Source organism: Molossus molossus, unplaced genomic scaffold (genome assembly GCF_014108415.1).
Source record: "Molossus molossus isolate mMolMol1 unplaced genomic scaffold, mMolMol1.p scaffold_m16_p_9, whole genome shotgun sequence".
In the NCBI taxonomy this organism is placed as follows: Eukaryota; Metazoa; Chordata; class Mammalia; order Chiroptera; family Molossidae; genus Molossus; species Molossus molossus.
This window is the reverse complement of record NW_023425403.1, coordinates 47435001-47451175: the sequence shown is the minus strand read 5'-3', so window position 1 is coordinate 47451175 and position 16175 is coordinate 47435001. Positions and strand designations below refer to the sequence as shown.

The 16175-nt window shown below is 42.3% G+C and overlaps 1 protein-coding gene across 1 annotated transcript in view; it reads right to left on the bottom strand.

The window, feature by feature from the left end:
- Positions 1 to 5070: 5070 nt before the first annotated feature.
- The window catches only part of HS6ST3 (heparan sulfate 6-O-sulfotransferase 3), a 703234-nt gene continuing 692129 nt past the window's right edge, over positions 5071 to 16175 (bottom strand). Inside the window, exon 2 of the mRNA XM_036250142.1 lies at positions 5071 to 5874. Coding sequence (XP_036106035.1) covers positions 5166 to 5874 — 709 coding nt within the window. The 3' untranslated portion in view covers positions 5071 to 5165. The remainder of the gene's footprint in view (positions 5875 to 16175) is intronic.

Here is a 16175-nt window from a genome sequence, read left to right as displayed (position 1 = left end):
TTATATAGGACCTTTTTCTCAGCTAGAGGTCATGGTTGGAAAGGAATCAGATAAACTCTCTGTGCGAAAGTGTTAGCTTATGACAGCTTTAAAGTATTTCCTCTTTCTAGCAAATGTGCAGAGAGAATCACTTAACACCAAAACAAAACAAAACAAAACAAAACAAAAACAACAAAAAGTATTTTAAGAACCAAAGAAATACATTGCTGATGAAATTCTAGGGGCCTGAGAAAGAGGTAGAGAGGAAGGAAAATTTGTAGAGCAGGGGTTCTATGGATCACCCCTTAAGCGTCACTGTTCAGGCCAGTACCGATTCTTAATGTTCTTAACAAGGAGCTTCCCTAAGGAGATATAAGCAGAACCCCCAGCCTTCACCTCAAATCCTTTCAGACTGGATAGGTGGATATCCAGCAAGAAGTGTGTGAGTGTGTCTGTGCTTCTCCATCACCCCTGCGATGCTGCCAATCAGTTGGCCATTTCACTCCTATTAACAGGCTCCCTCATGAGAAGCAGGGACTTATGGGCCAACTCTACCAGGCTCCCTGGCATTAGCAAGGTCACTGCAGTTCCATGAAAAGGTAAGGGAAGATACAAATCAATAAAAATTTAGATCCATGTTTTTCAATTCCCAACCTTGAACTGATGCTGAGTAGCATATAGTAGTAGGAAAGGCTGTGAAGTCCAAAGACTGGAGCTTTGAGCAACTTTGTTTTTAGTAAACTAGAATCTCTGGGAAATCTCCCAACATCTCTGAATTTCCATGTCAAACTATCTAATAGGTAATGAATAGAGGTCCTATTTAACATATAAGAAGGTAATGAAGCCATGGCCGGTGGCTCAGTGGTTAGAGTGCCAGCCTGCACACCAGAGGGTCACAGATTCGATTCCCAGTCAAGGGCATGTACCTGGGTTGCAGGTTTGATCTTCTGCCTTGGGCAGGAGGCATGTGGGAAGCAACCAATTGATGTGTCGCTCTCACATTGATGTTTCTCTCTCTCTGTCTCCTTCCTCCTCCTTCCTTCCACTTTCTAAAAATCAATGAAAAAAATATGTTCAGGTGAGAATTAACAACAAAAACAATGTAGTGAAGACCAACGAGATAATAAATAAAAAAATGTTTTAAAAAGCATTACATACTATGCAAAGCTATGAAATTTAATCGTATCCATTATAAAACAGATGACACAATGACATGGAAAACCACTGATCTATTTTTAATTTCCTTTTGTATAAGAGGCCAATATTTTTATCAGTATTATTTTTTACATTGTTTCCTTAATAATAGGACCTTTATATTTATCAAGGCACATGGCAACCAATAATTAAGATATTTCCTGACTTTCTTTGCCACTAAATGTAGCTAATGGTGAGGTGCTAGCCCACAAGAAGTGACAAAAAGTGACAAGTGCAACTTCCCTTTATGTCCTCCTTGCTGCCTTAAGTGTATATGAGATGGCAGGAGCTGAGAAGTCATCTTGGGCCATGAGGTGAAGCTGCACATTAGGATGAAAGAGAAATGAGAGTGGGCCTGGGCTTCTGTGATGTCACACACCAGAGTTACCCAACCATTTACCTTTCAAGTGAGAGAACACTTCTTCAATCTGTTTGAAGTCACTACCATTTTGAATGTCTTCGTTAAATCGGCCAAAAGGGAATCCTATCCAATAGACATATATTTATTTTTCTATCATCTATGCTCACCTCCTTGCTAGGTCTATCTTGTAGACCTCTCCCATATTCATACTGCCGCTAGACAGACTTTGGAACAAATCCTCATATTTCAAACATTGATCAAACTATTTATGACAGTTACCTCCTTTAGATGATAACACATTTTCATAATTTTTAACAGCACACGTTAATATCCTTAACTGTTGCCTAAAACTAATTGCTAATGTTATTAATTATTAGAAATAGAATACAAATAATCCAAAGGACAGGTTTTCTCCAGCTACCAAGAGGAGGCTGCCAATAGATGAGAAGAAAGCAGAATAGATAGTATGTATCTTAATCCTTAATAATAATAATAATAATAATAATAATAATAATTTAACATCCAGATACACACACACACAGACACCTCATTCCAGTCTTGTTACTAGGACTACCATTGCCAAGAGAAGGACAGAAATGTGTACCTGGAAGTTGCAGGGGTCCATAGGATGTGGAACTCCCTGGGGAATTTTTTTTCTCTCTCTTCTTGGGCTTTTAACACTAATGTATCTGGAATGGATTGGTTTTGGGATCTTAAGGCTGCTGACTGCCCCTGGACCCTCTGGCCCAGATGCCTTCTGTTGGCATCGCTACCCCGAGCTTCACTCAGCAGGTAGGTGTGCAGTCAATTTTCGGAGAACAAACGGCATCCCCACCTCTTCATTTCTATCAACATAGGACGGCAGGGATAGGACAAGTGTGCTGCTTTAGAATGAAATGTTATGAGAAAGCCCGTGTCAGTCTCTTTGATTTGCTCAGCACCGGCCTCGGGCCAACAGGAAGAGATGGTTTCTCCTCTGAACATCCTGATAGCTGGTCTCCAGCGGAGCACCATACATCACGCCTTTAGCAGCAAGGCCACGGAGAGCCTCTGACATAAATCCCGAGGTGCCCAAGGACCCGTGTGGAGTTAGCAGAGGCTGCCTCCAAGTCTCAGCCACACTCAGACTCCCTGCCAAAAAGGGAAAGTGACTTTAAAAGAAACAATCTGAATGCTTTCTAACTTGTTTGGATTTTCCACATGACAAAAGACCGGACCATTGTGTGTGTGTGTGTGTGTGTGTGTGTGTGTGTGTGTGTGTGTGTATCACGACAGAAAGCAGAAGGACAAGTTGCAGTCCTGCCATCCTAGGCAGCACATGAGCTCCTAACATCACAATGTGAAGACACAGAGAGAACGCTTCTCACTAATCCCAGCTGCAACCCTTCTTCCCTCCCTACCTTAGGAACAAATCATCGGAAAAACAAAACAAAAAAACAAACATTAATATTTTGTGAGCCTAATCTCTACCAACTAACAAGCAAGATGCACTTGGCCCCTTTAACTCACCCTCATGTATGGCTCATGAAGTACATACAGTTGCCTAAAGAGTCTTCAGTCTCTTAGCACATTGACGGGTCGGTCGGTGGCACGGAGGCCGCCTGGCTCTGGGTCACTGCCAGCTTGGTGCTGTCACAGTTGTGTCACCCATATGGGATAGAGGCATATATTCTGGGCAATAACAGCTGGATTCTTGCATGATTAGCAGGAAGCTTTTATCCCATATGGAAGAAAACATGATGGAGTTAAAAGAGCTTGCATTTTGCAGTAGCCAGACCTAGCACACGGTTCACGAGAAAGCTACTTATTGTCAGTGAGTTTCATTTTACTCACCTATGAAATTGGGGCTAAGAATATATATGTGGTTGTGAATAGATTTAAAGTATGAAAAGGCCTCCCACAGTTCCTGGCAGAAGGGAGGTCCCTAATAATGCCTTCCCTCACATGACAGATGAAGCCCAGGGCAGAGAGAAGTATCTAAGTGACTTCTCGAGCCCACCCTTTGATGGAGTCACGGGCTCCCCACTTCATGCCGGCAGGCACTCCGTGATGCCTGTGGGTTCGTTGACTCTCAACCTGAGAGAGAGTGTTCTGGGGGCTGAGATGTGGCTTACACAAAGCTGGCTTAAACATCAAACATGTTGGATATCAATGGAATTGGCTTCTCAATCTGATGTAGGAGTTTCACTCATTTTGCCTTCAGCTCCTTGAGGGGATGGATCGGATCAATCTGTAGTGAAACTTTCTGCTCACTCTGATCCTCCTACTCAATGCTAGGCAAGTGCTCTATTTCCTCTCCCATTCTCCTCCCTGTGTTATTCAAAGGCTTTGTGTTGCGTGGTTGTGGCTGGGAAAGGGTGAAAATAAGAAACACTCGGCAATGCAGTGCATTTGGGCGTTCAGTTTCGTACACTTGAGCCAGATTTGCCAGCTGTAGCCACAGTCTAACAACAAGTCAAGACCACATGAGGGTTGAAAGGTTATCAGGCTAGAAATAGTCAAGATTTCGGGGGGTGGAGTCTTTTTAAACTCCGGGGATATTGTCCCATCATGTTTCGTGTCTCCTGGCCTAAATCAAAATTATTATTTATTTATGGACCTCTAATATATTTTGTATGCCTGCTAGCTAAGCTCCTAATCTTCAGGTCAAATTCTTTTTAAATGTCGTTCCCTCTGTAGTAGTAGAATTTCAAACCTGGCAGTACCATATCAAAGAAGGTGACTGCTCCAAAGAGGTAAAACTTTAAAACAAACAAACAATAAAGATCTGTAGCCAGTTTGGAAAGGGTAGACATAGTCATCCTCCTGCTTTATGCCCCTCATCGTTCATTCCTTACATTAAAAATAAAGCTTGGTAAAGTGTGATCTTGGCATTAGTGAATAAGTACATTTTCTCCCAAATGCCCTTACCAACGTTCATGTCTCCAGGGCCATAGGCACCCTGTCCTGAATCCACCTGCAGTTCCCTAAAAAGAGGGGAAGGAAATGTGTCTCAGGGCTGGGACGCAGGGCTTTGTAGGACGTGTCTCTCTAGTGATGGTGAATAGTAGGATAATTTTGTTTTCAAAAATGGCAATAAAACACTTGACTCTTCCTATGATTTAAACCACATTCAAATACAGTTCAAAGATGACAGCAAAGAGAGGGTTGGCCTAAAACTTCATCAAAGCACTGAAAGGGACTTCTTTTTCTCTCTTGTTAAACAAACCAACATTTCCATTACAGAGATAGTATGACACAAACCAGCTTCTGCAGAGCATCCAAGCCATACTTTGGCTTTTCATGTCTGCCTCTCTGGGTTCCGGTCACCCTCACTAGGACCTGTGCTGCTGCGAGGAGATTGCAAGGACTGCTTCCTTTGTGGTGCTTCTCTCCTTGACCTTCTAACGTGGTCTCTACCGGATGCATTCCTACCCTACCTAATATCCCAGATTGGAAAATGTCAGGAAGAAAATAACAAGATGATCATCTCCAGCTGGATACAGATGAAGACAGAGAGGAAGCAGGTATCCAGCTCCAGCCACATACAGCCAGATGTCCTCAGAATGGCCCAACGGTCTCCAAGGCTACACCACAGAAGGTCAATGCGCCTGCTCATCCTCCCCCTCCAGAGGGAGGAAAGGGCAGGGGGTCACCATCTCACCACCTGACTGTTGTAGTCCTCAGTGACTGCCCCTTCTGTGTTCCCATCCTCTTTGGGCCACCGGTGGCCCCTAGACTCCCGCTGCAGCCTCCGTTCCTCCCTCCTCTTTTGCCGGTCCCTCTGGTGCTCTAGCTGCTTGGTGTGGTGGTAGCGCTGTTGGAAGAGATCTTTTGCATACTCATAAAGCTGCATGTCCAGGAAGTTTAGCTCCCCAATGCGCTGGCGAGCACCCTCATTGATCTCCACATTGGAAGCCCGCGTGATGTTGAACTGTGTGAAGGGAGAGATGAACTTGAGGTTGAATGTCCTCTCAAAGAGAAACTGTGTCTTCCTCTGGAATTCTGTGAGCCCAAAGAAGGCCATGTTCTTCAGGTTGTTTTTCGCGCTCTGCAACAGGATGGTGTTCCTTTCACTCTCATTCATGAAAGTCAAGTTGTAGCAGCCCACCAGGCTGAGGTCAGCCAGCATGCGCACCTGGCGGTTGTTAGCCAGGTTGTAGGTGCAGTCCATGAACTCCCGCAAGCTAACCCCAGACCAGTCATCCCCCGGGTAGCAGGTAGGCAGCTCATCGGGGGTGGGGCTTCTCCCATCACACATGTGGAGGGAGGTTTTCCACGTGGCCCCTCTCTGGACATGTTTCCACTCGCTCAGGTAACGGGACACTGGATCACGCAACATTGTGATGTAATAGAAATTCCTGGAAGACATTAAAGGAAGAGTGTCAGTCATGGACAACAATAAGGGGGACTCTGAACCTTTGCAGTCAATGGCTCTTCTGCCAGATGTTCATGTGAGAGTGTTTGCCTGGATTTTCTCTGATCAGGCAAATGTTCCCATATGTCCATATTTCCATAAACATGTGTGAACCAGTTTTCAATATTAAATTTGCTGGGGTTTTTCTCCCTGTGCCAGGGAGGGAGGAGTGGGGACTAGATCATTTATTCATTCAGCAATTATTCACTGATAAATTACTATCAGCAATTACAATACCTTACATTAAGAGAACACATTATGATATTTAAAAGTTATTACCAGTCCAAAATTTATTTGATTCTTACAAAAAACTTTTGTAGTAGACGTGAGACTATGTGATAGGGAATCATGCATGGAGGCAAAGTGATTTGTCCAAGGTTGTGAGAGTAGAAAGGGCAAAGCTGGAAGCCGAGGCTCCTATGCTTTGTTTACACTGCTATTCTGGATTACGAAGGAGGTGGAGTTGGGAAGGATGAGTTGTGGGTGGAGTAATGTTTACTGAGCAACTATTATGTGCTAGAAAAAGTGCTAGGTACTTGGAGGATACTGGCACAGATAACCTTCAACACAACTTTGTAAAATGAGATTTATTTATTTATTTTGAAATGATATTGAGAAATCAGAGGCTGAGAAAGGTGAAAAATGCAGCCCATAATCCTAGAGCAAGTTAATACTTGAACTGCAGTAGAATCCAGGCTGCTTTGATTTCAAAGCCTCGGGCTTGCCTGTGTGCCAGATGATATTTTAGAGACAAAAATGTAACAAATATTTAGTAAATGCTATTAACTGTCAGGTGTTGTGGTTACTATAATTACAGGTCTTATCTCATCTAATGACATCTAACGAGATGTGAAAAATAAATAGATTTTGTAAACAATTAGCTCCAGAATGATCAGGTAAAGATCAGAGTACCTCTGGCTAAAAGGGCAAGAGGAGGGTTGGAGAAGTCAACAGATAAAACACAACAGCAGGCACTAAAGGAAAACAAATATGGATTCAAAATGAGGAAAATCCTTCTCATAATTTGAGGAGCTACCAACAGAATGGGCTACCCACCCTACCACTTTGTCTCCAGGAGTAACACTCAGAGCTCTCCTGGGCAGACAATGTGTCCTGAAACATTTTGAAAAGAACGCCAGGCTTCCCTTGGCCAACCTAAACATTTTTTTTTTATGCATACGTAGTAAAAGCAATGACAAAAATAAGGAATTTAAGGGTACATTTTTTTATGCTGTTTTTCAAAAAACAGATGAACTATAATATTTTAAAGTATACACTTACTGTATTGAGTTATTTTGAATGTCTAGCCAAATCATTTTGAAATGTGCTAAAGAAACTTCAAAATCTTAAGTAGCACTCACTTCCTTTTAAATCAAGAGGAAGAATTACTGGGACTGCCCCGGACAGAGCAGCCCGAGCCCTTGCTTCTGTCAGTCACCAATCGTCATTACTCTGTTGTCTTTTCCTGTGACAGAATGACAATTCCATCAGTGGAAGAAAATTTCCCAAAAGGTCAGCAGGGAAAGTGGAAAATGACTGACACAGCTTCTGGGCTCCACAAAGGAAGGTTGATGATAAAGTTTTGCTCAGAGATATTATTATGGTTGAATATTATGACATATCATTATTAATCTTGCTTTGGCCCTGGCCGTTTTGGCTCAGCGGTTGGAGCGTCGGCCTGCGGTCCTGAGAGACCCGGGTTCGGTTCCCGCTAAGGGCACATACCTCGTTTGCAGTTTGTCTCCGGCCCTGGTTGGTCGTGCAGGAGGCAGCCACTCGATGTGTCCCTTCACATCGATGTTTCCCTCTCTCTCTCTCTTCCTCTCTCTCCCTCCCACTCTGTACAAAAAATGGAAAAATGTCCTCGGATGAGGATAAAAAAAAAAAAATCTTGCTTTGGTCTTATGTTGGGACTTGTCCACTTTCTAATGCTATAAGCAGAAACTGACTTTTAACTTATAGGACCATTTCACTGTAACTATAGAAACATAATAGTGATGACGCTGTAACTCAAGTGGGGGTGAAGGATGCCAAACAGAAGAATTGAAATCAGCAAAACTTTTGCATTGGGTCAAATAAGACAACACGTGGAAAATTTATTATTTCCTTGTTAATTGGGCAAAACAGAAAACACAAAAAAGAATTTAAATGCAAAAGATGATGGCAATCAATTGGTATGTCACAACCTCACTGATGCCTCACATTTGAACACAATCCAGATTTTTGAAGTAATCGCATCAGCAGGAGGATTCTAGGGCTGGGGAGGGCAATGGCTTGTGAGATAAAGGTTTGACTGGAACCTGCTTCTAGAAACTTAGAGGCTTTTGTCTCATTTGGGAAAATTGGCCATAGAGGTCCCGATGCCTTCATTTTATCGGAAATCGACATAGCCTCAAAGCTGACCGAAACTGACGTACGCTTGAAATGGTCCTGGTTTCAAATCTAACTTTATTCAGTTTAGCATTGTATTTATAATGACTGACCGGAGAGCAGGCCATGTTTACATGAGTACTGTGAAGTCCCAAATATCTGAAAGTTCTACTAGCCAAACAGGTAAGAGGCCCAATTCTAACTAAAATTAACTCTGGCATCAAGACACAAAAATGTACAAGTGGAACATTTATGTTGATGAAGTACAAAGTTGTCCCATCTCATGGGTCTGGAATAGAGTGGTTAATGGCATTTGTGTTCTGCTTTATCAGACATATTCTCATGTATATTTTCTCATGTATGGTTTTTTGTTTGTTTCGATCCCGCAAAGCAGTCAAAATGGAAAGATAGAACAATAGTCAAAATAGAGTTGAAGGACAATTAACTATTGAAGGAAACTGCCCCTCACAAAATTTGATTAATTAAATCATATTTCTCATTTCTATTTTTTTCTTTCTTTCTTCTTTTAGACAGAAAATTGCAAAAATCACTGATGAAGTCATGTCTACCTCCAGGCCACACACCCAGCCTTTACTGTGTCCGAGCTTTGCTCCAGGGCCACGAACCTCCTCCTGCTCCCAAACAAAGGACACGCCTTTTCTTCTGTTCCCATAACTGCCGCTTCGGTTTTGAAGGAAAACTCTTACAGGGTTCAGGACTGCTGAAACCTGGAACCTTCCTGTTTTGACCTTACTTGTTCAACAGCACAGTGAAGGTAAAACACAGAAAAGGGAGGAAGGGCGACACGCAGTTCCCAAGCGAAGCCCGCTGTGGCCACAGCGCAGAGGCCTCCACGGGCTCCCGCTCTTTTAGCTCAGTCTCCTAAGTCTACACAGAGCATCATCTGTTTACACATTTGTCCTTGCAGTTAACCAAAACTCTCCCCAGGTTTTGAAAACATAAGAAAATAATAAGAATATAATAAGAAAATATAAGAATATAATAAGAAAACTATTATATTGTCCCTTCATCTGTCCATTCATTCATTCGTTAGCTCTCCATACATTCATTGAGCTCTCTCCCCGCTGTATTTGCCAAGCACTGGGGCTAGGCATCGGGAACTCAGAGATGACTAAGGTGTGGTCCTCAAAAAGATCTCAGTCACCTAACGATTTGGGTAAAGTAAAAGGAATTTAACCACCAGTTTAAGGAGATGCTCTGCCAGTCTCCCTGGACCAGAACAATCCCTAAGACAGATAACTTTGTGTCAGTGACAGCATCTGTCAGCAGGCCTCCCCCTTCGTCGAGAGCTTGGGTGAATTTCTGTAAGCATGTCTGAAAAGCAATGGCAGCTCTTTAGCATTGTCATTCCTGTGGCCCCAGGGTAATGATGGCAAATACCCGTGTGCTCAGGAAGAGCGGGACCTTGGTTACTTTAATAATCGTTTTAACTGATAATCATCACAGGAACCATCATGGTTTACTGAAGTCCTAAGACACAGAACACACGCTTTTGCATGACTACTTTAGAATCTCTTTAGCATCTTACCTTGCTGTGAGGTAATCATGTTAATAAAAAACTCTGAATACCGCACAAGCGTGTTACTGCCTCCCTCAGTCTTGGCCTCTCCCTTTGCTTATGTGCATCGCCCTCATCCTTCCTGGCCCAGCTCGAGCCTCTTCTCCTTCTTCCCTGGCTTGTCCAGCCTCGAGGATGTACTGCACCACTTACCACACATTTAAAAAAAATTTTTTTCTTTATTGATCTTTAGAGAGAGGAAGGGAGAGGGAGAGAGAGAGAAACATTGATGAGAGAGAACATCAACTGGTTGCCTCCAGCATGTCCTCCACTGGGGATTTGGCCAATAACCTGGGCATGTGCCTTAACCGGGAATTAAACTGGAGACCTTTTGGTGCATGGGTCGATGCTCAGCCACTGAGCCACACCAGCTGGGCACTTACTGCTCTTCTAACCTGCATGTTAAAGTCTTGGTCGCATCCTCCCTTCAAGTTCCTTTTTGATAACTGGACCTTAGGCCTTGGGTCCCACAGCACCTCACCTCACACAGAGTCCAGCTCACAGCAAATGTTCAATAAATTATGCTACGTAAAAGAAATGATTGTCATATGAGATAAATGTATTTTATTTTGTTAATGACAAAGGTTAATATTGCCTTTGATAAATATGACCATTTCTTTCCTAAACACTGATTTGATATTATTTTTGAATGTCTAAAATGTGTGAAAAGAATAAAAAGATATATACTCTTCTAATATATCCATCATTTGATTGTGATGGTTGGTATGCAGAGAGAGACAGTCAGCATAGACTTTGGGTAGAAAGTTGAATATTTCATACAACAGGTAATTAGTAACAATGAGGTAGCTTTCTTTTTTTTTAATGTTAAATTTACTAGTTTCCTTTCCTACTGCTTCAAGAACCCGTATTTCACTAAATAATTTATCTTATAATTGCTCAGTTCTTTAATTATCACGTCATTTAATTAACACATGTTTACTGAGGGTTTGTTACATGTGAGGACTCACTCTAGGGAATGTGAAGAACAGAAAAAATAAAATAAAATGCCCCAAAGTGCAAGGGTGGTAGATTAGAAAAAGGCATTGATTGGCAAATTACGGAGGTAAAGAGTAAACACAGTATATTTAAGAATGTACAGAGAACAATGTGGTCTAATTAGACCAGGAAGTTCAAGTTGTGCATTTTTCACTAAATGTTTGTTGAATGAATGAATGAATGAATGGAAGGCATAAACTGGAACAGGATGCTGAGGCCAAATTGTCATGGGCTCTGAAAGCAACTGTGAATTGCTAAAAGAGAAAATGTGTTGTTTTAAGAAGATTCATTTAGCAGCAGAGTTTAGGGTGGACGACAGTTGGCCAGGAGCGCACAGCCAGGGGCCAGCAGGGAAGAGCACCAGAAACATGGGTGTGGATAGGACAGACTCACTGACAGATGCAAGGAATATCACACACCATCTGTCGTCATCTCCTCTCCTTCCTCATTGTCAGCTTCCTCTATGCTACCTTTCCCTCCTCCATATTTTCTGCTTCCCTTCTATCCAATCCTTCCCTGTCAATTCTGCAATGGAGAGGAAGCAGAGCCAATGTGCTCATCAAAATGAAATAAGGAGGAGACGTCTCTGGAATTTCTCTTCCTGTGGTATTTAAAAATTCGTTTCTCTTTTTTATTGCTGAATAATATTCCATTATATATGTATATAGCTGTATATATGTGTGTGTGTATGTATGTATGTATGTGTGTGTGTGTATGTATGTATGTGTGTGTGTGTATATATAAAATCTAACATCTTCTTTATTTATTCATCTATTGTGGACACCTAGGTTGCTTCCATATCTTGTCTAATGTAAACAATGCTACAATGAACATCAGGAGGCATATATCTTTTAATATCGATGCTTTTATTTCCTTTAGATAAATACTCGGAAGTAAAATTTCTGACTTATATGGCAGTTCCATTTTTAATTTTTTGAGGAACTTGCATACTGTTTGCTACAGCGGCTGCACCAATTTGCAATCCCACCAACAGAGCATGAATGCCCCTTTTCTCCACATCCTGACCAACACTTGTTATTTGAAATCTTATCATTTGTGACAACATGGACAGACCTAGAGGGTCTTATGAAAGTGAAATAAGTCAGATAGAGAAAGACAAATGCCATGTGATTTTACATATATGTGGGATCTCAAAAATAAAAGAAACAAAACAAAACAAAACAAAAACAGATTAATAGATACAGAGAACAAACTGGTGGTTATCAGAGGGGATTAGAGGTAGGGGATGGGTGATAAAGATGATGGGGAATTAGAAGTACAAACTTCCAGTTGTAGAATAAATAGGTCATGGGGAGGTTATGCACAGCACAGGAAATACAATCAATTATATTGTAATAACTTTGTGCAGTGACAGACGGCTACGAGACTTATCAAGGTGATCACATCCTAAGGTATATAAATTTAGAACTATGTTGTACACCTGAAACTAATATAATATTGTATATCAGCTATACCTTAATAAAAAAAAATTCACTTTTATGAGGCTATGACTCGCCTAGCCAATAAGACCACATCTGAAAGAACCTATAAAATGCTAGATTCACAGTGGAGATTTAATACATATACAGGGGTGGGCAAAAGTAGGTTAATAGTAATAAATGATACAATAATTAATTAATTAATAATAATACAAGAATAAACTCTGCTTTGCACACTCACAACTATAATCCAACTTTAGCCAACCCCTGTATTCCTTCCACTACTAGCTTAACACTCATAAAAATCAAGCAACAAAATATGTCCATACTTCACACTTCTATGCATTCATAACAACCAGCTCAACTAGAAACTCCTCCAGCCAACCTTCCGTGATGCTCTCGGCAGAAGGGATTTCTGGCCCCCTGAAACCTGTGCCTTGCATGCTTTATCTTTTGAAAATTAAATAAAAAAATTTTCAATTACAGCTGCATAAAATATTATATTAGTTTTACATGTACAACATAGTGATTAGATATTTTATATGTTATGATGTGATCGCCACAAGTCTAGCAACCATCTGTCACTATACGTAGTTACTACAATACTGACTATGTTCCCTAAGCTATACTTTACTTCCCCTTGACAGTTTTTATAACTGCCAATTTGTACTTAATACCTCTTCACCCATCCCCCAAACCTGCCTCCCATCTGGCAACCATCAATTTGTTCTCTGTATTTATGAGTTTGTTTCCATTTTGCTTGTTTATTTTGCTTTTTAGATTACACACATAAGTAAAATCATATGGCATTTGTCTTTCTCTGACTTACGTCACTTAGCATAATACCCTCTAGGTCCATCCATGTTATTGCAAATGGTAAGATTTCATTCCATTTTATGGCTGAGTAATGTCCCAGTGTATATATGTACTCTCAGGCTGTATCTGCATTCCAGTGACCAGCGAATGTCTTACCCTTTTAACAGGCTTTATGCCTTACTTATCTTTCATTCTCCAGAGCATATGATAAATGACCTTATTATACACCATGGTGTTCAATGTTTGTGGAATGAGTAAATATAAACATTTTATTAGCCACTGTTTCAGAAATTCTGATGGTGATGTGCCCAGTAAATTAAACTTGTTGGTGACTTAACAAACGGAAGTGGCCCAGACTAAGTGTTTCTCTTAGCTTAGATCTTGTGAAATGTAAGGGAAATAATCCATTTCTCTTCCTACCTCTTTGCCTCCAGACTTTGAAATAAGTTTTCCCTACATAATCAAGTTTTGCCAAACATCAGTGTCTCACAAAGAATGTTGTGAGAGATTGTAAATTGGACTTAGGGGGCATCTAAGGAGATCTTATCCTCACCATGGGGGATGCACAGACAACTGGTAGGTCTTCCACATAGCTGATATGTGCGTTTCCAAAAAGTGAAACTTAGCTCCCCCACACCCTGCTGTACTGCGTGCTCAAGTCATTTTCCAAATGCTCAGAATGAAATTAATTTCTTGACACCCGTTAGAGCCATATGCTCATGATGGGCTGCCCATTCTTCATTATCTTCATAGAGTATTATCTGACTACGCTGTATCTGATAGGGGGGATTGTGGAAGCTAGAGCTTAGCAATCAGACTGCCCTGTGACACGGTGATGAAAGGCCTTTTATTCAAGCCTTGGAAACAAATTAAGGAATTTAAAAATGATGTTCTAAGCAAATGGGAAATTGGGAACTATGATTGTTAAGTATCATAATAAAGAACTCTAGAAGGCTGACAATGGTGTGTGTCGGAGCAACTGGGTCCCAGGATGTCGGGCACTGTGATGAGGAAATGCAGACATGTGCTGGTTGTTATCTTACCACAGAAGCCATGCACCCCCACCAAGCTGCCCTTACTCCTCTCTGACTTACAAAGCAACGGATCCTTTGGGCTAAGGCATTTTTATTTCACTCGGGACCAGAGACCTAGACTCCTTTCCATTGGTAAGAAAGAGAGAGGGGAATGCCCACAGCGCTCCCCTCAGGAGGACAGCGGCTCTGCATCCCTTTTCTTACCTGTGTGCTTGGTAACTTTAAAGGGAGACTACTTTGGTTGTAGCTGGTCTGGCTTTTTAAAAAATCATCAATTCCCCTCCCTTCCCCCAATTAGAAATGCAATATGTTGTCATTATGGGAAATATGAACAACGCAGAACAGAAATAAAAATCACCAATAATCACTTCACTCAGCTATAACCACAGTTAAATATATATATTTCTTAGGAGGCATCTAAGATATATATATTTCTTCTTTTTTTTTCCCTCACCCGAGGACATTCTCCTGTTTTTTGTTCAGATAGAGAGGGAGGGAGGGAGAGGAAGAGACAGAGAGAGAAACATAGAAGTAAAAGGGACACATCGAGTGGCCGCCTTCCACACGACCCAACCAAGGCCAGGGAAAACTGCAACCTAGGTACATGCCCTTAGCGGGAACCGAACCCGGGTCTCTCCGGACCGAAGGCCAAGGCTCCAACTGCTGAGCCAAACCGGCCAGGGCTATATTTCTTCTTTTTTACAGATTTGAGATCATAGTGTACATGATATTTTAACCTATACTTTAAACTAAAAAATACAGGGTGCATATTTTTTCATTTTATTTAATATTCTTCCATATAAGCATAATATTCCAGTCATGGATGTACATACTTTATGTGACCAATCTCCCAGTTTTGGACAAGGAGGCTGATTCTATTTGAAAGGGTATACTACAAACAATAATCTAATGAATATCTTGAGCCAGAAGTATTTGTTTAGAGAATAAATTGCTAGGAATAGAGTTTATGGGTCAAGGGAATTGTCCTCATTTCATTTCCAAAACACCAAAATATAACCGGCCCCAGTCAGCATAGGAGAGGACCGGGCCATTGCGCGGGGCAGAACATCCTCAAGCCCGAGGCGGGCAAGGCCACCTGGGAGCCAGGGGCGGGCTGTGAACCAGGCTCCTGGCTCCGCTCCCTCCGGGAGCAACCAGGCAGGTGCCCCGCACAGACATCAGCCTCTGAGGGACATTCCAGGGCTGCCGCAGCGGGGTCTGTGACATGATGGTGAGGAAACAGTCTTCTCAAAAGATGCGTTCATTTTGTACTTAATGCTCAGCTGGAATATCCAACTAGAGACTAAACCTTTGTGGATTCAAATCCCGCCCGTCAGCTCTGCAGCTGTATGAAAGCCCACATCTGGATCCGAAAGACGCAGGTGCCTAGCCTAGTGTCTGTAGCCCTGGTCCTCGCGGGCGGCAGCTTCTCTGCCACGTCCCGGGGTCCCCTCACTAATTAAGGGCAGTCACCCAGGTTCTAAACCAACCAACCAACCCAAAGCACGAAGGTAGAGGCTTCCGGCGATGCGGGTCATTTCGCAGTGATGGCCAGTCCACCCCCAGCTCCCCAGAGAAAGAGTTCGTATGGATCAATAAGATAAACTTTTAAAACCCTGTCCTGTTGCTGCTCTATATTGATGTGAAACCGGGGAGCCTCAAACTCACTAAAACGCCATGGTTTTCGGGGGCTTGTCATATTTGCTTTCCCTTTCCCCCAAGCGGCTGCTGCAAGAATAAATTTCAGGCCAGGCGTGTTCCGGGGACTGTGTTTGCTATCTTGCTGAGCACAGTTCCTCCCAGTGCGGTTCCCGGTGTGCCAGGGAGGGCCCTTGCATTATTCAGAGACTGCTGGGGTGATTGGGCTCGGAGCGCCCCGCTCGGGCCTCGCTGGGATTTGGGCACCGGGACGCTGCCAGGCGCTCTGCTCTGCAAAGCTGTGGTTTATGCATGTGGGCATCCAGCTGAAGCCTGGAGCCGCCCCGCAGGGAGATAAGGCCCAATTCAGCCT